This window comes from Giraffa tippelskirchi, chromosome 7 (assembly GCF_054371585.1).
Source record: "Giraffa tippelskirchi isolate mGirTip1 chromosome 7, T2T-mGirTip1v1.2.pri, whole genome shotgun sequence".
Lineage (NCBI taxonomy): Eukaryota > Metazoa > Chordata > Mammalia > Artiodactyla > Giraffidae > Giraffa > Giraffa tippelskirchi.
The window spans coordinates 145,002,141-145,029,955 of NC_137281.1; the positions used below are offsets into that span (position 1 = coordinate 145,002,141).

At 43.0% G+C, this 27,815-nt stretch overlaps 1 protein-coding gene across 4 annotated transcripts; it reads left to right on the plus strand.

Moving 5' to 3' along the window:
• Positions 1 to 27,726, plus strand: LOC145513259 (acyl-coenzyme A thioesterase 1-like). 4 transcript variants are annotated; one of them, XR_014059248.1, is made up of 7 exons: positions 1 to 263; positions 1,409 to 1,482; positions 2,170 to 2,304; positions 4,094 to 4,717; positions 9,130 to 9,332; positions 13,581 to 14,360; positions 22,669 to 25,225. XR_014059248.1 is itself a non-coding variant. In XM_081509027.1 (6 exons), the coding sequence occupies exons 4-6, from the start codon at positions 4,132 to 4,134 to the stop codon at positions 14,184 to 14,186; spliced, it is 1,395 nt and encodes a 464-aa protein (XP_081365153.1). In that variant the 5' UTR covers positions 1 to 263; positions 1,409 to 1,482; positions 2,170 to 2,304; positions 4,094 to 4,131; the 3' UTR covers positions 14,187 to 16,388. The 4 variants fall into 4 exon arrangements, 3 of the variants coding, with proteins under 3 accessions (XP_081365153.1, XP_081365155.1, XP_081365154.1); XM_081509027.1 differs by lacking the exon at positions 22,669 to 25,225 and having other exon boundaries at positions 13,581 to 16,388; XM_081509029.1 differs by lacking the exons at positions 1 to 263; positions 1,409 to 1,482; positions 2,170 to 2,304; positions 22,669 to 25,225 and adding exons at positions 3,808 to 3,929; positions 26,445 to 27,726 and having other exon boundaries at positions 13,581 to 13,725.
• Positions 27,727 to 27,815: the final 89 nt, after the last annotated feature.

A 27,815-nucleotide genomic window follows, 5' to 3' on the forward strand; every position in this document is an offset into this window, starting at 1 on the left:
AGGTTCAATCAGGAGTATCTTCAGCTATTTATTAAATTTCCTTCTTTGTAAACTGAGCTTTGGGAAATTATACTGTACTTACTGATTGGTGGCAAAATGGATTTCTTGGTCCTCCTTTTAAAGAAAAACATCTAGGTCTATGCAGCTCAATATTTTCCCCTCCACATCGGTTCAAAAGTCCTACTGAGAAAGAGACAAAGCAGGGGAACACATGAACACCCGGCTCTGGCATGCTTCAGAGCAGCAGCCTGATGAAACAAATGGTAAAGCAGAATGAGTATCTTTGGGGCCTTTCCCATTCTCTTTCTATCCTGCTCCTGTTTAATCTCCTTCCTTCACACAGTTCAGTCCCATCTCCTCTGCTTCCTAAATTCTGGCTGGGTTATCAGCCAATAACACTGTTTTTACAAGGATATTCTTCAAGTCCTATATTTTTAATAATAAAATTCCAGGCCTACAGAATACTGGTCTTCAGGATTCCCCTTGTGAAAAGAATTTGTCCTTACAGTAAAGAAAATTTTTGGCCATCAAATTCTGCCCAGTTGACCTGGGGCAGTGCTATTCAAGCGATCACCATCTCTTGCTGACCAACCTGAGCACTGACTTTAGTGCCACAACTCAATCTGTGCTCAGATACTGGGACCCTCACAAAAGAGTGAATGGATGTGTTCCCTGAGATGAAACAACTGAAAGAATTTTTAAAATTAGGTATTAAAACCCTGGTCAAGTTTTCTCAAAAAATTAAAATGACCATGTGATCCAGCAATTCCACCTCTGGGTATATATCCAAAGAATTGAAAGCAGAGGCTTACAGAGACATTTGCACACCCATGTTCATAGTATATTCACAACAGCCGAAAGGTGGAAGCAACCCAAATGTCCATCAGTGGATGGATGGATAAACAAAATGTGGCATACATATATAATAGAATATTATTCAGCCTTAAAAAGGAATCAAATACAGAAATATGCTACATATATGGACGAACCTGGAAGACATGTAAAGTGAAATAAGCCAGACACAAAAGGACAAATACTTTACGATTTCACTTATCTAAGAGGTTCTTAGACTAGTCAAATAACAGCTACAGAAAGTGGAATAGTGATTTCCAGGGGCTGTGGTGTAGAGGGAGGAATGATGGGTTAATAGGTATGGTATTTCAGCTTAGGTTATGAAAAATGGAGATAGTGTTAAAGGCTGCACAACAATGTGAATATACTCAGCTAACTATGCATTTTAAAATGGTAAATCTTATCTTTGTATATTACCACAGTGAAAAAGAAAAAACCCTGTTTAGTTATACAAGCCGTGTGTGTGTGTGAAATTCTGCACAAAGAAGAGAATTAAAACTAACCATATGGGACTTCTCTGGTGGGCCAGGGGTAAGACTCTCCTCTCTCAACGCAGGGTGCCTGTATTCAATCCCTTGTCAGGAAACTAGATTCCACGTGCTGCAACTAAAACCCAACTCAGCCAAACAAGTAAGTATTAAAAAAAAACTACCTATAATACCCCAAAGCCTAAGACAACAGTTTAGGGTAGTTTTCTACTACTCTTTTTTTTAAAAAAAGTTTTAATATATATATTTTAATGTCTACAAAGCTTTCTCTACCTGCTTTCAATGTCACGAAAATTTTTTCCTCATATTCTGCTATATTATTTTTAATGGCTGCATCTCTTCTGTTATATGATTTCACCACAATTAAATTGACTAAACCAAATTTATATTGTCATTTTCTTTTTCCTCTATTAAAACAATGATATGTAACTATTGTTATAGCCAAATATTTACACACATTTATAAATGTGTGACGGAGAAGGCAATGGCACCCCACTCCAATACTCTTGCCTAGAAAATCCCATGGACGGACGAGCCTGGTAGGCTGCAGTCCATGGGGTCGATAAGAGTCGGACATGACTGAGCGACTTCACTTTCACTTTTCCCTTTCATGCACTGGAGAAGGAAATGGCAACCCACTCCAGTATTCTTGCCTGGAGAATCCCAGGGATGGCGGAGCCTGGTGGGCTGCCGTCTATGGGGTCGCACAGAGTCGGACACGACTGAAGCGACTTAGCATAGCATAGCATAGCATAGCATAAATGTGTGAAATGTCCAGAGGTGGAATTGTGAATCAAAGAGAATGTATCTTTTAAATATTTTTAATTAGGTTGCTCTGAAAAGATCATACCAGTATATGCATCCACCAACAGTACATGAGTCTCTGTTTCTCACATCTTCTCAACTAGAACATCATTATGTAAGAAGCAAAGAATGATGGTTCAGATGGAATTGGATTGCAAAGGTATAAATCTCAGAATTTCCACTTTCTAGCTGTGTGACCTTTAGCAAATTAGTTCACTTCTTTGGGGACTTAATTTTCTCATAAGTTTCTTGTTTCTGAGACTCTTGTGCACAAAATAGACTTTGAAGTATCCCACAGAACTGTTACAAAAGTAATTAGAGCAAAACGCAGTGAATATTTGAAACTAGGCAAAAAGTCTCATCTGGGAAGTTCACAGAGGTGGCTTTTATTAGGAACAGAGGCAAACACAGCTTTTGTGGCCTTGAAGCTTGTACAATTTCCAAGCTTCTCTAATAGAAAGCATGTACATTCATGAATGTAAAATCAAGTACGAGACCTTAGAAGGGGTCTGCAGTTAAATTTCATAAAAATTCACCACTGGATGGAATCGACAGCTTAAGAAAAAGTGGGAAAAGGTGAGAAGTCCAGGGTGAGAGGGAGATAACATTTGCGTAAAAGGAGCAACTTTGGCCACCTCATCCCAAGAGTTGACTCATTGGAAAAGACCCCGATGCTGGGAAGGATTGGGGGCAGGAGAAGGGGACGACAGAGGATGAGATGGCTGGATGGCATCACCGACTCGATGGACATGAGTTTGGGTAAACTCTGGGAGTTGGTGAAGGACAGGGAGGCCTGGTGTGCTCCGATTCATGGGGTTGCAAAGAGTCGGACATGACTGAGCGACTGAACTGAAAAGGAGCAACATGACACTCCAGAAAACAAAATAACAACTATCACCTCATTGGGCTGTTTTTACACTCATAAGGAATGAAAGTAAGATCACACAGCTAGTAAGATGTCAGGCCCATTAGCTGTGGAATGGTGTGGAAAAGTAAGTATATACACAAATAATATACAAACAAAACACCATAGTACGCATTCTAAAAGAAAAGACCTAAGATTTGTTATTGTTCAGTCACTCAGTCGTGTCTGACTCTTTGCGACCCCGTGGACTGCAGCATGCCAGGCTTCCCTGTCCATCACCAACTCCCAGAGCTTACACAAACTCATGTCCATCGAGTCGGAGATGCCATCCAACCATCTCATCCTCTGTTGTCCCCTTCTTCTCCTGCCCTCAATCTTTCCCAGCATCAGGGTCTTCCTCAATAAGTCGGCTCTCCGCATCAGGTCGGAGAAGGCAATGGCACCCCACTCCAGTACTCTTGCCTGGAAAATCCCATGGACGGAGGAGCCTGGTAGGCTACAGTCCATGGGGTCGCTGAGAGTCGGACACGACTGAGCGACTTCACTTTCACTTTTCCCTTTCATGCACTGGAGAAGGAAATGGCAACCCACTCCAGTATTCTTGCCTGGAGAATCCCAGGGATGGCGGAGCCTGGTGGGCTGCCGTCTATGGGGTTGCAGAGTCGGACACGACTGAAGCGACTTAGCAGCAGCCGCATCAGGTGACCAAAGTATTGCAATTCAGCCTCAGATAATTAGCTGGTGTGAATTACGCAACAAAGTGATAAAGTTCAAAGCCACTCCTCTGGCTATTAGCTTGGCAGACTCCACAGTTAAGTGCCAGGCGCCTGCAAGGGCAACACTCGTACAGCCCACGTAGCAAGAGCCAAAGAGCTCCTGAGACACAGTATCACGGAATTCTTTCACAGCATAAAGTTCCTGTGAGTCTGTTTTCGCTCTTGCTTTCAAATACAGGCCATTGATTGGCATGACTCCGCGGCTCTCCAAACAATATAGCAGTTGCTCCAGTGCACTGGGCGCTCAGCCAGCCAATCAGCGGGCTTCCGCTAGAGGATCTCTAACCGATTTCTAACTTTCTTCACAGTCATCTTCAGTTGATCTCAGATCTGAAGAAGGCGCAAAATGGTGGCCTCCTCTCAGGCTCTCCTGAGACACTTTGGATTCTGCCGATGGGACCCGATGCGCTGGGTGCAGTTGGCAGGACCTCTAAAGCTGAGGACTGGTAACCCAGTCTCTTGGATCACTGTCCGGTTGGTGGCGACTGTGACACTGGAACCGGCGGGCCGCTGCCGCTGGGACGAGCCGGTGCGCATCGCTGTCCGCGGCCTGGCCCCGGGGCAGCCGGTCACGCTGCGCGCGTCCTTGCGGGACGAGAAGGGCGCGCTCTTCAGGGCCCACGCGCGCTACTGCGCCGACGCCGCCGGCCTGCTGGACCTGGAGCGCGCGCCCGCGCTGGGCGGCAGCTTCGCGGGGCTCGAGCCCATGGGGCTCTTCTGGTCTCTGCAGCCGGAGAAGCCCTTGCTGCGCCTGGTGAAGCGGGACGTGCAGACGCCGTTCGTCGTGGAGCTGGAGGTGTTCGACAGCCACGAGCCCCAGATCGGAGGGCTCCTGGGCCGGGCGGTGCACGAGCGCGACTTCCTGGCGCCCGGGGTGCGGCGCGAGCCAGTGCGCACGGGCCGGGTGCGCGCCACGCTCTTCCTGCCGCCAGGTGAGCCGCCAGCATCCCTGTTTTTCTATGTTAGAGAGGAAAGTAATAAGTAGATAGCTCCTAACATTTGGAAGGTCCTTGGGGCCTGAAACAGGAATGGACCGGAGACAGGACTGCACCGTAAGACTGGCTGGGAAGGTGATTCGTTCCAAAACAGAGGTCAGGGCAAAGACATCTCAAGGAAAGGGAAGACAGTTGTAATGGGAGAAAACAACAACAACTATAGGTAGTTTCCAGTTTTTAAAATTTTCTTTCTAAAGTTTCTCAGTTTTGGAACGGTGCTTCGAACTTCCATGGTATATTAAGATTTAAGAAAATTAGGGTGAAGGGACTTCCCTGGTGATCTAGTGGTTAAGACTCTGCACTTCCACTGTAGGTTCGATCCCTGGTCAGGGAACTTAGATCCCACATGCTGTGTAGCATGACCAAAAAAACAAGAAAATTAGCATGAAGGATGCAAAGAACCAACTCATTGGAAAAGACCTGCTGGGAAGGATTGAAGGCAAAAGAAGGAGGCAGAAGAGGATGGGATGATTAGATAGCATCACCCACTCAATGGATGTGAAGTTGAGCAAACTCTGGGAGATGATGGGTTTCCCAAGTGGTGCTAGTGGTAAAGAACCTGCCTGCCAGTGCAGGAGACTGAGAGATGCGGGTTTGATCCCTGGGTTGGGAAGATCCCCTGGAGGAGGGCATGGCAATTCACTCCAGTAGTTTTGCCTGGAGAATCCCCATGGACAGAGGAGCCTGGCGGACTACAGTCCATGGGGTCATAAAGAGCCAGACACAGCTTAACAACCAAACAACAAAAACAGCATGAAAGAGGGTCTCTTGCTATCCACTGGAGATCTTCTGAACTATTGGTTAATTTTACCATTACATAAAAAGCAGCAGGCCAATGAAAAAGTTAAAAAAAAACCTTATCCTCATTAGGAATCAAGGAAATGCAAAATAAGACTACACACTACATTCAGTTCAGTTCAGTTCAGTTCATTTCAGTCGCTCAGTCGTGTCCAACTCTTTGCAACCCCATGAATCGCAGCACGCCAGGCCTCCCTGTCCATCACCAACTCCCGGAGTTTACCCAAACTCATGTCTATCCAATCGGTAATGCCATCCAGCCATCTCATCCTCTGTTGTCCCCTTCTTCTCCTGCCTCCAATCCTTCCCAGCATTAGGGTCTTTTCCAATGAGTCAGCTCTTTGCATCAGGTGGCCAAAGTATTGGAGTTTCAGCTTCAACATCAGTCCTTCCAATGAACACCCAGGACTGATCTCTTTTAGGATGGACTGGTTGGATCTCCTTGCTGTCCAAGGGACTCTCAAGAGTCTTCTCCAACACCACAGTTCAAAAGCATCAATCTTCGGCACTCAGCTTTCTTCACAGTCCGACTCTCACATCCATACATGACTACTGGAAAAACCATACCCTTGACTAGACGGACCTTTGTTGGCAAAGTAATGTCTCTGCTTTTTAATATGCTATCTAGGTGGGTCATAACTTTCCTTCCAAGGAGTAAGCGTCTTTTAATTTCATGGCTGAAGTTACCATCTGCATTGATTTTGAAGCCCCCCAAAATAAAGTCTGACACTGTTTCTACTGTTTCCCCATCTATTTCCCATGAAGGGATGGGACCAGATGCCATGATCTTAGTTTTCTGAACGTTGAGCTTTAAGCCAACTTTTTCACTCTCCTCTTTCACCTTCATCAAGAGGCTCTTTAGTTCTTCACTTTCTGCCATAAGGGTGGTGTCATCCGCATATCTGAGGTTATTGATATTTCTCATGGCAATCTTGATTCCAGCTTGTAGTTCTTCCAGCCCAGCGTTTCTCATGATGTACTCTGCATATAAGTTAAATAAGCAGGGTGACAATATACAGCCTTGACCTACTCCTTTTCCTATTTGGAACCAGTCTGTTGTTCCATGTCCAGTTCTAACTGTTGCTTCCTGACCTGCATACAGGTTTCTCAAGAGACAGGTCAGATGGTCTGGTATTCCCATCTGTTTCAGAATTGTCCACAGTTTATTGTGATCCACACAGTCAAAGGCTTTGGCATAGTCAATAAAGCAGAAGTAGATGTTTTTCTGGAACTCTCTTGCTTTTTCGATGATCCAGTGGATATTGGCAATTTGATTTCTGGTTCCTCTGCCTTTTCTAAAACCAGCTTGAACATCTGGAAGTTCACGGTTCACGTATTGCTGAAGCCTGGCTTGGAGAATTTTGAGCATTCCTTTACTAGCATGTGAGATGAGTGCAATTGTGTGGTAGTTTGAGCATTCTTTGGCATTGCCTTTCTTTGGGATTGGAACGAAAACTGACCTCTTCCAGTCCTGTGGCCACTGCTGAGTTTTCCAAATTTGCTGGCATATCGACTGCAGCACTTTCACAGCATCACCTTTGAGGATTTGAAATAGCTCAACTAGAATTCCATCACCTCCACTCGCTTTGTTCGTAGTGATGCTTTCTAAGGCCCACTTGACTTCACATTCCAGGATATCTGGCTCTAGGTGAGTGATCACACCATCGTAATTATCTGGGTCGTGAAGATCGTTTTTGTACAGTTCTTCTGTGTATTCTTGCCACCTCTTCTTAATATCTTCTGCTTCTCTTAGGTCCATACCATTTCTGTCCTTTATCGAGCCCATCTTTGCATGAAATATTCCTTTGGTATCTCTAATTTTCTTTAAGAGATCTCTAGTCTTTCCCAATCTGTTGTTTTCCTCTATTTCTTTGCACTGATCGCTGAGGAAGGCTTTCTTATCCCTCCTTGCTATTCTTTGGAACTCTGCATTCAGATGGGAATATCTTTCCTTTTCTCCTTTGCTTTTCACTTCTCTTCCCAGCTATCTGTAAGGCCTCCTCAGACAGCCATTTTTCTTTTTTGCATTTCTTTTCCACGGGGATTGTCTTGATCCCTGTCTCCTGTACAATGTCACGAACCTCTGTCCATAGTTCATCAGTCACTCTGTCTATCAGGTCTAGTCCCTTAAATCTATTTGTCACTTCCACTGTATACTCATAAGGGATTTGATCTAGGTCATACCTGAATGGACTAGTGGTTTTCCCTACTTTCTTCAATTTAAGTCTGAATTTGGCAATAAGCAATTCATGATCTGAGCCACAGTCTGCTCCTGGTCTTGTTTTTGCTGACTGTATAGAGCTTCTCCATCTTTGGCTGCAAAGAATATAATCAATCTGATTTCAGTGTTGACCATCTGGTGATGTCCACGTGTAGAGTCTTCTCTTGTGTTGTTGGAATAGGGTGTTTGCTATTACAGTCCTTCCTAAAATTGATGTGGACTGGACTGCTGAGAGCGCCTCTTCTGTCCTCCAGATCCATTGTGAGTTTCCCCTTTATTAATTTTCACACTACCAGCAATGTGTAAAGCATCCAGTTGTCCCACATCCTCACTAGCATTTGGCATTGTCAGTTTGGGAGGGGGTGCTGGAGAGGGCAGTGATTTTGCTGTTTTCATCGTCTGTAACTGGTTTTTTAAAATATTTATTTATTTCACTACATTGGATCTTAGTTGCAGCACATGGGATCTTCGTTGCATCATGCAGGATCTTTCCTTGTGGTACATGGACTCTCTAGTTGTGGCTCTTGGGCTTAGTACTTGCAGCACATGGGCTCAGTAGTTGTGGTGTGAGGGCTTACTTGCTCCTCGGCATGTGTGATCTTAGTTCCCTGACCCATGATGGAACCCTGTCCCCTGCATGCAAGGCAGATTCTTTGCCACTGGACCACCAGGGAAGTCCCATCTGTAACTTATTTTTTAATTCTTTTTGTTTTTGTTTTTTTGGTTGTACTGGGTCTTCATTGCTGCTTTGTTGCTTTCTCTAGTTGCGTTGAGCAGGGGCTACACTTCGTTGTGGTGCTTGGACTTCTCCTTTTGGAGACTTCTCTTGTGGAGCACAGGCTCTAGGGTGCTCGGGCTTCAGTAGTTGTAGCACTCGAGCTTGGTAGTTGCTGCGGCATGCAGGCTTTAGGGCATGAAGACTTCAGTAGTTGCAGCACTCGGGACCTAAGGGGAGGGCTTAGTAGTTGTGGCATAGGGGCTTAGCTGCTCTGCAGCCTGTGAGATCTCCCTGGACCAGGGATGGAACCAGTGTCCCCTGCATTGGCATTGGCAGGCAGATTCTTATCCACTATACCACCGGGGAAGTCCTGTAACTGATTTTTACTCACAAAAATAGTACATGTTCTTTGTAAAACTCTGTGCAGCTTTGAGGCCCTGGGTGTAGAGGGGAATGTGGGTTTAGCCTGTGCCACAGTCTGGACCTTTGAAGACCTGAGTTGTTTAGCATTTCTGATCAACAGAAAACTGTGACATCACCAGAGAGGCAAAAATGGCTTTTGCCACCACTGAAAAGAGTTAAGTATTGTTTAGTTTTGTGTTTTGTTTCAAGAACCCAGGCCCTTTCCTGGGATTGTGGACATTTTGGGAGCTGGAGGTGGCCTTCTGGAATATCGAGCTAGTCTGCTGGCTGGGAAGGGTTTTGCTGTGATGGCGCTGGCTTATTATAACTATGAAGACCTCCCCAAGGGCCTGGAGAACCTCCACCTGGAATACTTTGAAGAAGCTGTGAACTACCTGCTTAATCACCCTCAGGTTGGAACTTCTCTAGTTTTATGTTCTACATATCAGTTCTCCTTCTCTGGAATGCTGTTGGTTTTCACAGAATTTGACCAAATTCTTGACAGCCACTCCCTGCCCCCAACCCACACTACCTTTCATAGTCACTTTTCCCAGAGAGTTTCCATGCAATTAGATATTACTGCTAGATTTCCTGCTGGTAAAGTTCTCCTGACTGAAATTATGGAACTTTAAATTCTAGTATTTTGTAGTATTTCATTACAAGCCCAAACACATTGAGAACCCTGGGTTTGACCCAGGAAGTTGAGGAAAAGGGGAAAGAGATCACTGTCTCCAGTTTAAATGTTTGTGTTTAACAGACCTGTCCTTAATGTGCCCATCTGAGAGCAGAGTGTTCAGTTTTAAGGAGGTACCTGGTGGCAAAGAACCTGGCTAGTAGGAAATAGAGGTTCAGGATATCAGAGGAATAGAAGATGAACCTTGCTTATTTTATAATTCAATCAGTGTTCAAGGTGAACAGAACCACTGGAGCTCTTAGAAAAGGTGGTGGGGTATAGTGGAACGAGCGCAATATGTTTGATAGAAAAGTTAAATTTGAGATTTCATTTTGCCACTTAACTAGCTTTATGACTTTGGGGCCTGTTTCTTCCTCTCAAAAACTGAGATGACAATATCCCATTTCCAGTGTCTTTATGAGAAATGAATGGTTGAAATCAGTTAAGGGTGCTCTTGTAGAAACCATGACAAAAAAAACAAAAAACAAAAAAAGATTGCTGTTCGAAGGTCAATCAAAAGGCCATTTATAACAGAAGTGTTTGGTGATTGACAAGAGCAGTGCTTATGGAATACGGTAAATTACCCTGGAGGGGACTGAGTAGTGAATGAAGAAATAAAATAACTACAAAGATTCCCACAAGTTTTGCTGTGAAGGGAATAGAAACTAGGTCAGAGTGGATTTGAGGTCAAGGGACTGTTAAAATGCAAGAGGTACTAGAGCCAAATTCAGACTTAAATTGAAGAAAGTAGGGAAAACCACTAGTCCATTCAGGTATGACCTAGATCAAATCCCTTATGAGTATACAGTGGAAGTGACAAATAGATTTAAGGGACTAGACCTGATAGACAGAGTGACTGATGAACTATGGACAGAGGTTCGTGACATTGTATAGGAGACAGGGATCAAGACAATCCCCGTGGAAAAGAAATGCAAAAAAGAAAAATGGCTGTCTGAGGAGGCCTTACAGATAGCTGGGAAGAGAAGAGAAGTGAAAAGCAAAGGAGAAAAGGAAAGATATTCCCATCTGAATGCAGAGTTCCAAAGAATAGCAAGGAGGGATAAGAAAGCCTTCCTCAGCGATCAGTGCAAAGAAATAGAGGAAAACAACAGATTGGGAAAGACTAGAGATCTCTTAAAGAAAATTAGAGATACCAAAGGAATATTTCATGCAAAGATGGGCTCGATAAAGGACAGAAATGGTATGGACCTAAGAGAAGCAGAAGATATTAAGAAGAGGTGGCAAGAATACACAGAAGAACTGTACAAAAAAGATCTTCATGACCCAGATAATCATGATGGTGTGATCACTCACCTAGAGCCAGACATCCTGGAATGTGAAGTCAAGTGGGCCTTAGAAAGCATCACTACGAACAAAGCTAGTGGAGGTGATGGAATTCTAGTTGAGCTATTTCAAATCCTGAAGGATGATGCTGTGAAAGTGCTGCAGTCGATATGCCAGCAAATTTGGAAAACTCAGCAGTGGCCACAGGACTGGAAAAGGTCAGTTTTCGTTCCAATCCCAAAGAAAGGCAATGCCAAAGAATGCTCAAACTACTGCACAAATGCACTCATCTCACATGCTAGTAAAGGAATGCTCAAAATTCTCCAAGCCAGGCTTCAGCAATACGTGAACCGTGAACTTCCAGATGTTCAAGCTGGTTTTAGAAAAGGCAGAGGAACCAGAGTTCAAATTGCCAATATCCACTGGATCATCGAAAAAGCAAGAGAGTTCCAGAAAAACATCTACTTCTGCTTTATTGACTATGCCAAAGCCTTTGACTGTGTGGATCACAACAAACTGTGGAAAATTCTGAAAGAGATGGGAATACCAGACCATCCCTGTCTCTTGAGAAAGCTGTATGCAGGTCAGGAAGCAACAGTTAGAACTGGACATGGAACAACAGACTGGTTCCAAATAGGAAAAGGAGTACGTCAAGGCTGTATATTGTCACCCTGCTTATTTATCTTATATGCAGAGTACATCATGAGAAATGCTGGGCTGGAAGAACTACAAGCTGGAATCAGGATTGCCAGGAGAAATATTAATAACCTCAGATATGCAGATGACACCACCCTTATGGCAGAAAGTGAAGAAGAACTAAAGAGCCTCTTGATGAAAGTGAAAGAGGAGAGTGAAAAAGTTGGCTTAAAGCTCAACATTCAAAAAACTAAGATCATGGCATCTGGTCCCATCCCTTCATGGGAAATAGATGGGGACCAGTGGAAACAGTGTCAGACTTTATTTTTTGGGGCTCCAGAATCACTGCTGATGGTGATTGCAACCATGAAATTAAAAGACACTTACTCCTTGGAAGGAAGGTTATGGCCAACCTAGATAGCATATTTAAAAGCAGAGACATTACTTTGCTAACAAAAGTCTGTCTAGTCAAGGCTATGGTTTTTCCAGTGGTCATGTATGGATGTGAGAGTTGGATGGTGAAGAAAGCTGAGTGCCGAAGATTGATGCTTTTGAACTGTGGTGTTGGAGAAGACTCTTGAGAGTCCCTTGGACTGCAAGGAGATCCAATCAATCCATCCTAAAGGAGATCAGTCCTGGGTGTTCATTGGAAGGACTGGTGTTGAAGCTGAAACTCCAATACTTTGGCCACCTCATGCGAAGAGTTGACTCATTGGAAAAGACCCTAATGCTGGGTAGGATTGGGGGCAGGAGGAGAAGGGGATGACCGAGGATGAGATGGTTGGATGGCATCACCAACTCGATGGACATGGGTTTGGGTAGACTCCAGGAGTTGGCGATGGACAGAGAGGCCTGGAGTGCTGCAATTCATGGGGTCGCAGAGAGTCGGACACGACTGAGCGACTGAACTCAACTGAACTAGAGCTAAAATTTACCTAGAGTTAAAATGTAAGAGGTACACGGATGGGGATGAGCCAGTAGAGAAGAAAGTTACAAAGGAAAGAGAGAGGAATTCATTGCAGGAGCAAAGTCACTGAGGATGAGAGTGGATGAGATCCCAAGGACAAGCAGAGGGGTGGCCTTGGAGAAGAACAGAGCTACTTAGGAAACAGGAGGGAAGCAGGGAGCTTGCTTCATGTGGAACTAAGCACACTTGGAAGGGGAAATGAGGACAACTTCCTACCTGATAGCTTCTGTTTTCTCCATGAAGTAGGATGAGATGAAAGTGATGGGGAATAAGAGTTAAAGGGGCTTATAGAGGTAGGAGACAAGGTGAAATGGTCTTTAAGAGAAGTGGAAAGCAAACATCAGTGATGCGTGGCAGGACCAAGGGGCAGTATGGATGTTTATTTGAAATTTGTGGTCATGACATGAAAATAAGTTGTGTCAACACAAGCATGTATTTTTTTCTGTAGCAGTGTTCATTTGCACAAATGCAGGCCCTGAGGAAGTGAATTATAAGTGCATTTAACTGAGGTTAGAACTTTTTCGGCAAGTATGACCAATTAAAGTAGTTAACAGTGTTTGCAGGAGAGTCAAAATAATGATGAAGCTTGAAATCTAAGCTGGATGAGGTGGGAAATGAGAACATGAGGGAGGTACTGATGGTGAAGAAATGGTAGTCAGAGTCTCAAAGAGGTAGCAGTGGGCACTACTAGAATCGCTAAACTGGAGGTAAATAGAAGGGTGATTAGAGAGTAGAATGCTTGAAGTTGAGATCTTGGCGATGATATACTTACTGATGACTCAGTTTAGGTTATGACAATGGGAGTGTGTATTTTCGGTGTGAGAGAGAAAAAGATTACTGGAGGTTTGGAGGTCAAGTGACTGCGAGACCAAAGTATTTTGTTGTCATCCACTTGGTTGTTGAAGACACCCAGGAATGGTGATGGAAAAATTGTGGAAAACAAGTACAGAGGAAGGATAGGCCAGTATCCTAAGGCTGCAGACCTTGATAACTGGGAGAGCCCAGATTCAGGCTCAGTTCCCCCGACTCTCAATTCCAGGCACTACTGGCCACACTGCACTGTTCATGGACTCATTCGTTTTCCCTTTGACCTTTTCTCAGGTGAAGGGTCCAGGAGTTGGGCTGCTTGGGATTTCAAAAGGAGGCGAGCTCTGCCTCTCCATGGCTTCCTTCCTGAAGGGCATCAGTGCGGCCGTCATAATCAATGGCTCTGTGGCCTGTGTTGGTGGAAACTTACACTACAAAGGTGAGACTCTGCCGCCTGTGGGTATGAACCCAAGTCGAGTCAAGATGACTAAAGATGGCTTTGCAGACATCGTGGAAGTGCTGAACAGCCCTTTGGAAGGACCTGACCGGAAGAGCTTCATTCCTGTGGAAAGGGCCGAGTGCCCCTTCCTGTTTCTTGTGGGTCAGGATGACCACAACTGGAAGAGTGAATTCTATGCTAAGGAGGCCTCTAAATGCTTGCAGGCCCATGGGAAGGCAAAACCCCAGGTCATCTGTTACCCAGGGACGGGGCACTACATTGAGCCTCCTTACTTTCCCCTGTGCCCGGCTTCCCTGCACACCATTGTGGGCGCTCCTGTCATCTGGGGAGGGGAGCCCAGGGCTCATGCCAGGGCCCAGGTAGATGCTTGGCAGCAGCTCCAGATTTTCTTCCATAAACACCTGGGTGGGGAAAAGGGGACAATTCTAGCTAAGCTGTGATCAAGGGAAGGATAGAACAGCTAGGAACAGCTGCCACAGTTAGTGTATACTGGTGTAGTTTTCGTCTGTTCAATAATTACTTAGAGTTTTTCCTCTTCAGTGTTAAAGTGAACTTACCAAGAAGCTTTTTAGACTTTTATAAATTACATACTTTTTCAGTTGTTTGAGCAGAGAGTGATTCTACAGAAAATGAAACAAATGGCCAAAAAAACATAACTGACAAGGCTTTAACTCTGAAAAGAAAAGGTGTAATACCCAGTTAACAGTACCTAGTACACAATTAGTGCTCCATAATTATTTGAATTCTTTACTATTATAATTTGTTTTTAATTAATAAATAAATGATTACCTATTGTGGAAAAAAGAATACAAAATATCAGAAATGTTATCAGATTTGAGTTTCTAATTTAAGAATGGAAGTGAACATCATAGTTGTTAGTATACTAGTTAGATAACTACTTAGATGAAAACTACTAAAAATTTTCAAAGCAAATATGTTTTTAGTTTTTTTTAAATTAGTTTATTTTCGACTTTTTAACTTTACAATATTGTGTTTGTTTTGCCATACATTGACAGGAATCCACCATGGGTGTTCATGTTTTCCCCTTCCAGAACCCCCCTTCCACCTCCCTTCCCATCCCATCCCTCCAGGTCATCCCGGTGCACCAGCCCCATGCACCCTGTATCATGCTTTGAATGGACTGGCGATTCGTTTCACATATGATAATTTACATGCTTTAATGCCATTCTCCCATATCCCCCCGCCCTCACCCTCTCTCATAGAGTCCATAATACTGTTCTATTTATCTGTGTCTCTTTTGGTATCTCGCATACAGGGTTATCTTTACCGATTGACTAAATACCATATATATGTGTTAGTATACTGTATTGGCAGAGAAGGCAATGGCACCCCACTCCAGTACTCTTGCCTGGGAAACCCCATGGACGGAGGAGCCTAGTAGGCTGCAGCCCATGGGGTCACGAAGAGTCAGACACGATTGAGCGACTTCACTTTCACTTTTCACTTTCATGCACTGGAGGAGGAAATGGCAACCCACTCCAGTATTCTTGCCTGGAGAATCCCAGGGACGGAGGAGCCTGGTGGGCTGCCGTCTATGGGGTGGCACAGAGTCGGACACGACTGACGCGACTTAGCAGCAGTAGCAGCAGCATACTGTATTGGTGTTTTTCTTTCTGGCTTACTTCACTCTGTATAATAGGCTCCAGTTTCATCCACCTCATTAGAACTGATTCGAATGTATTCTTTTTAATGGCTGAGTAATATTCCATTGTGTATGTGTACCACAGCTTCCTTAACCATTCGTCTGCTGATGGGCATCTAGGCTGCTTCCATGTCCTGGCTATTATAAACAGTGCTGCGATGAACATTGGGGTACACGTGTCTCTTTCAAGTCTGGTTTCCTCAGTGTGTATGCCCAGCAGTGGGATTGCTGGGTCATATGGCAGTTCTATTTCCAGTTTTTTGAGGAATCTCCACACTGTTCTCCATAATGGCTGTACCAGTTTGCATTCCCACCAACAGTGTAAGAGGGTTCCCTTTTCTCCACACCCTCTCCAGCATTTATTGCTTGTAGTCTTTTGGATAGCAGCCATTCTGATGGGCGTGAAATGGTACCTCATTGTGGTTTTGACTTGCATTTCTCTGATAATGAGTGATGTTGAGCATCTGTTCATGTGTTTGTTAGCCATCTGTATGTCTTCTTTGGAGAAGTGTCTGTTTAGTTCTTTGGCCCACTTTTTGATTGGGTCGTTTATTTTTCTGGAATTGAGCTGCAGGAGTTGCTTGTGTATTTTTGAGATTAATTGTTTGTCTGTTGCTTCATTTGTTATTATTTTCTCCCATTCCGAAGGCTGTCTTTTCACCTTGCTTATAGTTTCCTTTGTTGTGCATAAGCTTTTAATTTTAATTGTTTTTTGTTCTTGAATCTTCTTGAATGAGGAAGGAGTCTCCTAGTGCAAATGTATTTTAATTACATTTTTCATTTTCACATATGGACTTTGTGATTTAGTTGTTTTGAAAGCTGGTATAACATCATTTACATGAATGTCATAAGTGACTTTAATATTTATTAGCATGCAAATGAATGATTTAGTTTTATATTACTTGATATAAATACATATTAAACTTACTAAACTTTTCTAAAGCTGAATGTGTTTAAAATAAAAGATACTTTAATTTATGATCATGGTGTTTTGGTTTCTCAACTTTCTTTTTCAATAAAGCAACTTCTGACAGATGTTTTCTCTTGAAACTCAAAACCAGTGCTCCTTTGCTTAGTCAGATTTTTCTTCTATCCCACTCTGAGGTAGATGTCATTTCCATTTTACAGATGAAGAAACCAAGACTCAGAGAAATTCTTTGCATGGTACCTGTAGAGCTGGGGCTCAGTCTCCCCACATCCAGTTTCTTCTCTCTTTGTTAAGCTCATCCATGCTCTCTGCAGAGTAACAGCCACAGCCACAGGGAAAGGAAGTGGCTCTTCTTTCTTCTACCTGGACTTGCAGTGGATTTCCTGGACTTGCAGTGTGAGGGTAGGGGTGGTTTCAGGGCCCTAACGTTACAAGTATAGTTCTGGAACCATGTTTAAATCCTGGCCTTTACCTAGTAGTATGGTTTTGCAGGAGCTGACAGGCAACTTAAAATGCCTACACCCTCTTCCCTTGATTATTAACAATGTGTATGTGATTTTCCCTCCTTCCTTCCTCTTTCCACCACTTTCTGTAAATAGCATGTTCCATGACAGTTGAAGGAATCTCCCATTAACCAAGCTGGAGAGTCAGGCTTCCCTAGAGGTTCTGGGGCTGATCTTGAGGGATAAAAGCAGAAGCAGCAGAGATTTGGGGGCCAATAAATGACCAAGTGAAACTGCAAACCACATGTTTCAAAAGACACAAAGATGATTTCCTCTTTAAATTCTTTTTAGTAGGAGAATCTAACAAAAGGGGACTAGAAATGCCATAGCCTTATGTTCTGGGGGGAGATGTGATATACTATGATGTGAAGATTAGAAAAGAATTCACAGAGTGGCTTTTGATATGGGTCTTAACAGACAGGATCTCTCTTTTTCTAAATATAAAGTAATAAAAATTCACAGAAAACTTGGGAAATAGAGAAAATTATTCAGCAGAAAAGGAATTGCATATAATCCATTCACTAGAAACTAATGCACTTAACATGTCAGAATATTTCCATTTTCCTCTATGCTTTTTGTTGTATGCACTGAGTTTTTACTCAAGTGTACATTCTTTTTACTTTAATATCATATGGTGATTATTTTACCATGTTATTATTATATTCTTCAAACACATGACTTTTTAAAAACAGTGATGTGTATTCTACTGATTGGTGCTACTACCCTTCATTTAATCAGTCCTCTGTTGTTAGCCCTTGACATTGTTGATAGTTTTTCTTTATAAAGTCTATTCTGAGATGAAGGGACATACACATGTATAAGTCTTTGTGTGTCACTGATTATTTCTTTAAGAGAGATTCTTTGAAAGGAAATTACTATGCATACCAGAAATGACCAACCGCACCATCAAGGACACTGTATGAAACAGCCATGTTGCCAACATTGGTGCAATATGTGTGTATGTATGCCTTTGTGTCTAATCCTTTATAATTTTATAAATTTTGTGGTTTGAAAAGATAATCTCATATTACTGTACTTTTTCTGTTGTTGCTGTTAGTAAAGTTGAATATCTCCCCCTCTTATTGGGAAAATATCTGTATTCCTTTTAAACTACATTTCCCATTCCTTCAGAATGTTCTCCTATTTCTTTATGACCTACAGCAGCATTTGATTATGTATTACAGAAGTAAATGATTCTCATATATGTTGACCACATTACATCATCTTGTTATCTGCCATTTAAATTATGTGTGTGTGAATATATGTATGTGTTAAATTTTGCAAGATGAGTTGATGATGGAAGGTGGAAATGATAAGAAATATGTATCTGCCTGCACCTTTCTCCCAACTTCCAGCACAGAGTTCCTAAAACTCTTGTAAATACCTAAGTGATAGCAGCACTAGTAGCATCTTTTGTTCTATTGAGGTGACTCTAGGTGGGCTCCTGGATGGGGACCGCATGGGCACTAGTAACCAGAAAGACCAATCCATGATTAGAAGCTTGGAATTTTCAGCTGTCTCTCTCAATTTTTCAGAGAGACAAGGAGCCAGAAACTGAGTTAGTAATTGAGCATGCCTATGTGAGGAAAGGGCTTCCCTGGTAGCTCAGCTGGTAAAGAATCCGCCTGCAATGCAGGAGACCCTGGTTTGACTCCTAGGTCGAGAAGTGCTCCTGGAGAAGGGATAGGCTACCCACTCCAATATTCCTGGGCTTCCAAGGTGGCTCAGACAGTAAATAATCTGCCCGCAATATGCAAGACCTGGGTTAGATCCCTGGTTTGGGAAGATCCCCTGGAGAAGGGCATGGCAACCCAGTCCAGTATTCTTGCCTGGAGAATCCCTACGGACAGAGGGCCCTGGCAAGCCACAGTCCATGGGGTCACAAAGAGTTGGACATGACTTAGCAACTAAGCATATGTGAGGAAGCCTCCACAAAAATCCCAATAGTACAGGGTTTGGAGAGCTTTCAGTTTGGCAAACACATCCACACTGGTAGGGAGACACACCTCAGCTCCACAGGGACAAAAGCTCCTGCAGTGGGACTCTCCCAGACCTCACCCAATGGAACTCTTCATCTGGCCATTCATCTGTATCCTTTATCATATTCTTCAATAAGGTAGTTGATGTAAGGGTTTCCCTGAGTTTGGCAAGCTGCTCTGGCAAATCAGTAGAACCTGAGGAAGGGGTTGTGGAAACCTCAGATTTATAGCCTAATCACACAGAAGTTGTGGATAACCTGGGGACCTACTACTTGCAATTGGCAGCTGGGGTGGGGTGAGAGCAGTTTTGTGGGACTGAGACCTTAACCTCAGGGAACTGACACCATCTCCAGGTAGACAGTGTTAGAACTGAATTAAATTCTAGGACATCAGATGGTTGTCTCAAAGATTTACACCACATATATGGTGACCAGAAGTGTCAGAAGTGCAGTGTTCTGAGTAGTAAAGGAGTCACATAGAAAAGAGACACAGGAGGAGAACAGCAGGCATTTTAGGAAGTGGAAATGATTGCTGACATACACAATTCAGTTGATGTGCTTAAAAACAAAATAGACATGGCTAGTAGTCAAATTATGATTCATAAGAAGACTTAAGAAATCTCTCACAATTTCCAGAAATAAGAGGTAGGATATGTATGAGAAAAAAATTAAGGCATAGAAGATTGTAAACCACAATCTGTTCTACTAGCATCAATGGTCTTGGTTTTGAATGAACAAATATACAAAACAGAATAGGCTTCACCAAGCACCAAGTTTACTTAGATTTAAAAACTCAGCATAAGAGAAAACACAACCACAGTATAAAGTCATCATGCTCTCAGGAAGCATGTGCTCACACAAGATGAGGCTGAGTATTGTGTAGACAACTTTTGGCTTCAGATTAAAAGGCTCTATACAGAAGTGAATAGAAAATTGTTTAAAATTTCCAACGGTGTACTGAAGAATTAATACTAACAAACAAGAGCCTGGCTTTTACTCTTGGCCACTAGAAGGCTTCTCGGTGGCTCAATGGTAAAGAACCCGCCCGTCAGTGCAGGAGACACAGGAGACTCCAGTTCAATAGTAGGTCAGGAAGATCTCCTGGAGGAGGGCATAGCAACCCACTCCAGTATTCTTGCTGGGAAAATCTCATGGACAGAGGATCCTGGCAGGTTAGAGTCCATGGGGTCGCAAAGAGTCAGACACGACTCAGCAGCCCTGGCAAACTAACATACTGCAAATTGATCTACAGATTCAATCTAACCTCCATCAAAATTCAAGCAAGTTTCTTTGCAGAAACTGGTAAGTTGATCTTAAAATTCCTATGGAAACTCAAGAAACCCATAATCTTGACAAAGAATAATAAAACTGGAAAACTCACAATGACCAATTTTAAAACTTGCTAGAAAGCAACACTAATTAAAACAATGTGGTACATGCAAAAAAACAGACAAAAAGATCAATGGAATAGAAATGAGATTCCAGAAATAAATCCTGACATTTACCACCCTTACAGTCAATTGATTTTTGACAAGAAAATTCAAGGGAGAAAGAATGGTCTTTTCAACAAATTGTGTTGACACAATAGAATATCCATATGAAAGGAATGAATTTCAATCCTACCTCACAGCAAACACAAGAATGAACTCAAAATTGATTAAAGGCATAAATGTAACAGCTCAAATTATAGAATTCTTTGAAGAACATATAGAAGCAAATCTTTGTAACTTTGGATTAGATAATGGTTTGCCATCGAAGCATAAGCAAAAACAGAAAAAATAAATGAATTGGACATCAAATTTGAAAACTTTTATGCACCAAAGGTTACTGTTAGGTAGTTAGAATAGGAAAAAGGAGTCCAGAATGACGATGGCTAAAAGACAAGGAAGGTACCTCATTGTGGTTTTGATTTGCATTTCTCTAATAATGAGTGTTCATGAACTCCCAGATGTTCAAGCTGGTTTTAGCAAAGGCAGAGGAACCAGAGATCAAATTGCCAATATCCGCTGGATCATCGAAAAAGCAAGAGAGTTCCAGAAAAACATCTATTTCTGCTTTATTGACTATGCCAAAGCCTTTGACTGTGTGGATCACAATAAACTGTGGAAAATTCTGAAAGAGATGGGAATACCAGACCATCTGACCTGTCTCTTGAGAAACCTGTATGCAGGTCAAGAAGCAACAGTTAGAACTGGACATGGAACAACAGACTGGTTCCAAATAGGAAAAGGAGTAGGTCAAGGCTGTATATTGTCACCCTGCTTATTTAACTTCTATGCAGAGTACATCATGAGAAACGCTGGGCTGGAAGAAACACAAGCTGGAATCAAGATTGCCATGAGAAATATCAATAACCTCAGATATGCGGATGACACCACCCTTATGGCAGAGAGTGAAGAAGAACTAAAGAGCCTCTTGATGAAGGTGAAGGAGGAGAGTGAAAAAGTTGGCTTAAAGCTCAACGTTCAGAAAACTAAGATCATGGCATCTGGTCCCATCATTCCATGGGAAATAGATGGGGAAACAGTGGAAACAGTGTCAGACTTTATTTTTTTGGGCTCCAGAATCACTGCTGATGGTGACTGCAGCCATGAAATTAAAAGACGCTTACTCCTTGGAAGGAAGGTTATGGCCAACCTAGATAGCATATTTAAAAGCAGAGACATTACTTTGCCAACAAAAGTCCATCTAGTCAAGGCTATGGTTTTTCCAGTGGTCATGTATGGATGTGAGAGTTGGACGGTGAAGAAAGCTGAGCGCTGCAGAATTGATGCTTTTGAGCTGTGGTGTTGGAGAAGACTCTTGAGAGTCCCTTGGACTGCAAGGAGATCCAATCAATCCATCCTAAAAGAGATCAATCTTAGGTGTTCATTGGAAGGTCTGATGTTGAAGCTGAAACTCCAATACTTTGGCCACCTCATGCGAAGGGTTGACTCATTGGAAAAGACCCTGATGCTGGGTAGGATTGGGGGTGGGAGGAGAAGGGGACGACAGAGGATGATATGGTTGGATGGCATCACTGACTCGATGAACATGGGTTTGGGTAGACTCCGGGAGTTGGTGATGGACAGAGAGGCCTGGCGTGCTGCAATTCATGGGGTCGCAAAGAGTCGGACACGACTGAGCAACTGACCTGAACTGAATAATGAGTGATGTTGAGCATCTTTTCATGTGTTTGTTAGCCATCTGTATGTCTTCTTTGGAGAAATGTCTGTTTAGTTCTTTGGCCCATTTTTTGATTGGGTCGTTTATTTTTCTGGAATTCAGCTGCAGGAGTTGCTTGTATATTTTTGAGATTAATTGTTTGTCTGTTGCCTCGTTTGCTATTATTTTCTCCCATTCTGAAGGCTGTCTTTTCACCTTGCTTATAGTTTCCTTTGTTGTGCAAAAGCTTTTAATTTTAATTAGGTCCCATTTGTTTATTTTTGCTTTTATTTCCAATATTCTGGGGGCTATCCAAAAGTCTACAAGCAATAAATGCTGGAGAGGGTGTGGAGAAAAGGGAACCCTCTTACACTGTTGGTGGGAATGCAAACTAGTACAGCCACTATGGAGAACAGTGTGGATATTCCTTAAAAAACTGGGAATAGAACTGCCATATGACCCAGCAATCCCACTGCTGGGCATACACACCAAGGAAACCAGAATTGAAAGAGACGCATGTACCCCAATGTTCATCGCAGCACTGTTTACAATAGCCAGGCCATGGAAGTAACCTAGATGCCCATCAGCAGACGAATGGATAAGGAAGCTGTGGTACATATACACAATGGAATATTACTCAGCCATTAAAAAAAATACATTTGAATCGGTTCTATTGAGATGGATGAAACTGGAGCCCATTATACAGAGTGAAGTAAGCCAGAAAGAAAAACACCAATACAGTATACTAATGCATATATATGGAATTTGAAAGATGGTAACGATAACCCTATATGTGAGACAGAATAAGAGACACAGATGCATAGAACAGTCTTATGGACTCTGAGGGAGAAGGTGAGGGTGGGATGTTCTGGGACAATAGCATTGAAACATGTATGTTGTCATGTGTGGGGCAGAGCACCGTTCCATGTTCGATGCATGGGGCGGATGCTCGGGGCTGGGGCAGTGGGATGGCCCAGGGGGATGGGATGGGGAGGGGGGTGGGAGGGGGGTTCAGGATGGGGGGCACGTGTGGACCCATGGCTGGTTCCTGTCAATGTGTGGCAAAAACTACTACAATATTGTAAAGTGGTTGGCCCCCAACTAAAAAAAAAAAAAAAAATGACAAGGAAGGGAAAAGCCCGCGAAAATAAAACAAAGGAAGGTCCGAGGACCGGAGTGAGGACCTCAGGTAGAACAAACAGCACTCCTGGCTAGCACAATTTACATAAGGCAGGCCCAGGGGGAGGAAAAAACATATAAAAAGAGGAGCCAAAGGGCCGGGGGAGTGTCTCTCTCCCATGTGCATGCACTCTCTCTCTCTTTCTCGTTCTCTCTTCTCTTCGCAGTCTTTTGGGTCGGCATGCCCTCATACCTCAAGGATGTATTTTCCTTTTATTTTCTAAATAAAACTGAGCTGTAACACGGAGCTGTAACACTGATCTGAGAGCTGAGAGCTATGATATAGTCTGTCCGAGAGCTGAGACATGTTTTGTCCGATGGCTTTAATGTTCGTCACTTCAAATTTTTGTTGTGACGAGACAGAACCGAGGAAATTACACACTCCCCTGACAATACCATTAAAAAGTTGAAAAGACATCTCACACAATGGTAAGAAATATTTCCAAATCACATGTATGTTAGAGACTTGGACCTAGAATATATAAAGAACTCTTTCAATTCAATGGTAAAAAGCAGCAACAGAAAAGCAACTAGAAACATACATAAGAATTCCCATAAAAATTTCAGCTGAGGAACTTCCCTAGTGGCCCAGTGGTAAAGAATCCACCTACCAATGCAGGGGACATGGCTTTGATCCCTGGTTCAGGAAGATGTCACATGCCATGGGGTAATTAAGCCCCTGAGCCAGAACTACTGAAGCCTATGTTCTCTAGAACCTGTGCTCCCCAACAAGAGAAGCCACCACAATAAGAAGCCTGCATACTGCAACTAAAAAAGCCCACACAAGCAGCAACAGAAGATCCAGAGCAGAAAAAAATAAAGATACAAAAATTATTTTTTTCAACTGCCAGCTGACTTTTCAGCAGAAATGGCTTACCCGTTAGCTCAGACAGTAAAGAATCCACCCGACATGCTGGAGACCCAGGTGGATGTGGGTTTGATCCCTGGGTTGTGAAGATCCCCTGAAGAAGGGAATGGCAACACATTCCAGTATTCTCATCTGGGAAATCCCATGGGCAGAGGAGCCTGGTGGGCTACAGTTTATGGGATTGCAAAGAGCCGGACACAGATGAGTGACTAAGCACAGCAGATAAGAAGGCAACAGCATGATATATTTTTTAATGATGAAAGGAAAATACAACCAACAACACTGTACTCAGGAAGGCTATCACTCAGATTTGAAGGACAGATAAAGAATTTTAAAGATAAGCAAAAACTAAAAGAAGTTCAGTATCACTAAACTACTTGAGAAGAAATGCTTTAAAAAATTCTCTAAGTAGAAAAGAATAGGCCACAACTAGAAATATTAAAAATATGAAAAAAAAATTTCATTGGTAAAGGCACAAAAAAGGTAGTATATTTCAGCCATTTACAAAGCAAGGTTAAAAGACAAAGTAACCAAATCATCTATATCCACAATAAATAGGTTAAGATATACATAAAAGGATGTAAAATATGATGTCACAAACAGTAAATGGTGGGGTGGGGTGGTGAGGGTAAAAATGCAGGGTGGTTAAAATGTGTCTGACATTAAGAGATCAGAAACTTAAAATAATCAAATATATATCCATAAATAAACCTCCTGGCCAGCACAAATAGAATTACATAACAGATAAACAGGAAAGAAAGGAATCTAAATATAAGACTAAATATAGTCATCAAGTCACAGGGGAAGAGAGAAACAAAGAAGAAACAAAAAAGAACTACAAAAACAACCAGAATATGGCCAACAAAATGGCAATAAGTACACACCTATCAACATTACTTCATTTTTGTTTTCCTGGCAGCACTATGAGGTTTGCAGGATCTGACTTTCCTGATTACAGCAGTAAAAAAAAGCCACAGCAGTAAAAAAAAGCACCAAATCCTAACCACAGCACCACCAGGGAATATCCTCAGTAATTACTTTAAATGTAAATAGATTAAATGCTTCAATCAGAAGACACAGAGTGGCTGAATGGGTAAAAAATCAAGACCCATCTAGAGGTTGCCTACAAGAGGTTCATCTCAGATCTCAAGAGACACACAGACTGAAAGTGAGGAGATGAAAAAGGCATGCCAAACAAATAGAAAATAAAAGAAAACTGAAGCAAAAATAAATATATCAAATATATTAAAAATAATGCCTGTTAATATTTTAAAAATTAAAATTTATATTAAACAAAGTGGTTGAAGAGAGAAAATAATACAAAAAATATGTAACATGTTTTTAATTTTAAAAAGCAAAGAACACGAAAAGAATAGTACCATAGTGTGTTTACACTCCCATATATTTACCTACTTTAAATATTAATCAAAATCTACATGGATTCATTCATCTTTTGGGGAAAGTGGCAAAAGGACAGAGAAGAGACTCTTATCATTTACCACTGTAAACTTGTAATCATTACTTATGTATGTGCTTAGTCACTCACTCATGTCCAACTCTTTGTGACTCCATGGACAGTAGCCCACCAGGCTTCTCTGTCCATGGGGATTCTCCAGGCAAGAATACTGGAGTGGATTGTCATGCCCTCCTCCAGGGAAGCTACCCAAACCAGAGATCTATCCCATGTCTCCTGCATTGCTGGTGGATTCTTCACGGTCTGAGCCACCAGGGAAGCTGAAGAATACTGGAGTGAGTAGCCTATCCCTTCTCCAGTGGTTACTTCCTGACCTAGGAATCCAATCGGGGTCTCCTGCATTGCAGGCAGATTCTTGACAGCTGAGCCACTGGAGAAGCCCTTGCTTATGTATGCTCTGAAATTCTTTTTCTCCTTTAAAAAGAATTTGAAAAGCAGTATGCAAACCTATAGCAAATATCTGGAGACCATGAGGAAAAAAAACACATATAGGCTCAATCTCTATTACAAAATGAAGCATGAATTTCGCTTCTCAGTATTCTTCTCAGAGTTTCACACACACTGTCACCTTGGATCTCCTTATAGCAGACTTCCATCATGCTACACACAAGAACTCTTAAACCCCAAAAGATACAAACTTATTTGAGCTTACGGAACTAGTCAGTGATGAAGCCAGAGCTAGAACTTTAATTACATTTTACTGCAATGCTGCTGCTCACTGTTGAGTTCCACACTGGAGCTGGTCAAGGCTCTGACAGTTATTAGAGGCTAATCCTTAGCAGTTTTACATTTGCTAAGCCTCACGTTTCTCCTTTCCAATATTTGAAAATTACTCCCAGTGTTTTATGGACTTGTTAAATTGTATATGTAAAATAGATGGGACATCGCTAAAGAGTAGCTATTACTATGCTATATGCAAAATGCTGGGTATCCTTAAACATTATACCTACATTGCTTCTAGGATCACATTCAAAAGGCTGACATTTAGGACTTTCTCCCCCACAAATTCACCAAAAGAACATTTAGACGGCGAGCAAATTCCACAAAACAACTTCTGAATGCTGGCAGAGGACATCAGGCACCCAGAAAGGCAGCCCATAGTCTTCGGAAGGAGGTAGGACAAAATATAAAAGATAAAAAGAGGGACAAAAGAGGTAGGGACAGAGATCCATCCCGGGAAGGGAGTCTTAAAAAAGAGAGAAATTTCCAAACACCAGGAAACACTCTCTCCGGCGGGTCTGTGGCGAGCCTTGGAATCTCAGAGGGCAAAATAACCAGGAGGAAAAATAAACAAATAATGAAAACCCGTGGTTTACATACCTAACAGCAATTCCCAGTGGAGCCGCAGCCCAGACTCGTGCATACTCAGCTAGCAAGTGGGGGCTGGGCAGGTAGGGGCGGGCTGCATTGCTTTGGGTAAGGACTGGGCCTGAATGCCCTAAGGGCAATCTGAGGGAACTAGCTTGAGACAGCAACCTAGACCGTGGGATAGCTTTCCCGTGAAAAGCCTTAACCTAAGACACCGCCAGGCCCACTCACAGAACAAAGGACTGAGCAGAGCAAGCCAGCTGCGGACCGGCCCATCCCCCACCAGAGACGGGCAGGCGAGGGCGGCCACAGCAGGAAGGGTGGAATCGCGGCCCCAGAGAGGCTTCCGATACCAAACTGCAAGCGGACCTCCTTGCTAACCAGGACTTCTTGGGACTCTGGAGGGTCGACATCCGCCGAGAGGGTTGCAGCCAGAGATCAGCTCCTCAGGGGAGACACATGGCACACCTGGGAAGCTGCGCCCGTTGTACACCCAGAAAACCGAGTGGATGGGACAGGGGAAGGGGAAAAGGCGCAGCCCCCGGCTGCGCTAGCCGAAAACCTGGTCACCTGAGCTGCTCGGACCTGGGAAGGGCACAAAACCCAGGCTCAATGAAGTCTGCGCCTTTGTGAAGGAGCCAGGAACCAGAACCTAAGCGGCTTAAACCTGGGAAGTACAGGCAACCCCAGGGGCCCGCTTCAGACAGTTCCCGGCAGTGCAACCTAGAGCTTGAGCAGTGTAGACTGGTAAAGCACACACACTGTGAGCAGGGCAAACCCAGTGTGGCTGAATCATTGTGAGCACACGCCAGTGAGATTTGTTTGCAGTATTCCTCCCCACAGCACGACTGAACAAGAGACTAAAAAAAAGTGAACACCACCGGCCCCCTTGTGTCAGGGCGGAAATTCAACACGGAACAGACCAGCAAACAAAAGAAGCTAAAAGAAACAGAGGGAACCACTTTGGAAGTGACAGGTGCAAAGGATTAAAACCCTGTAGTTAGCACTGACTACATAGGAAGGG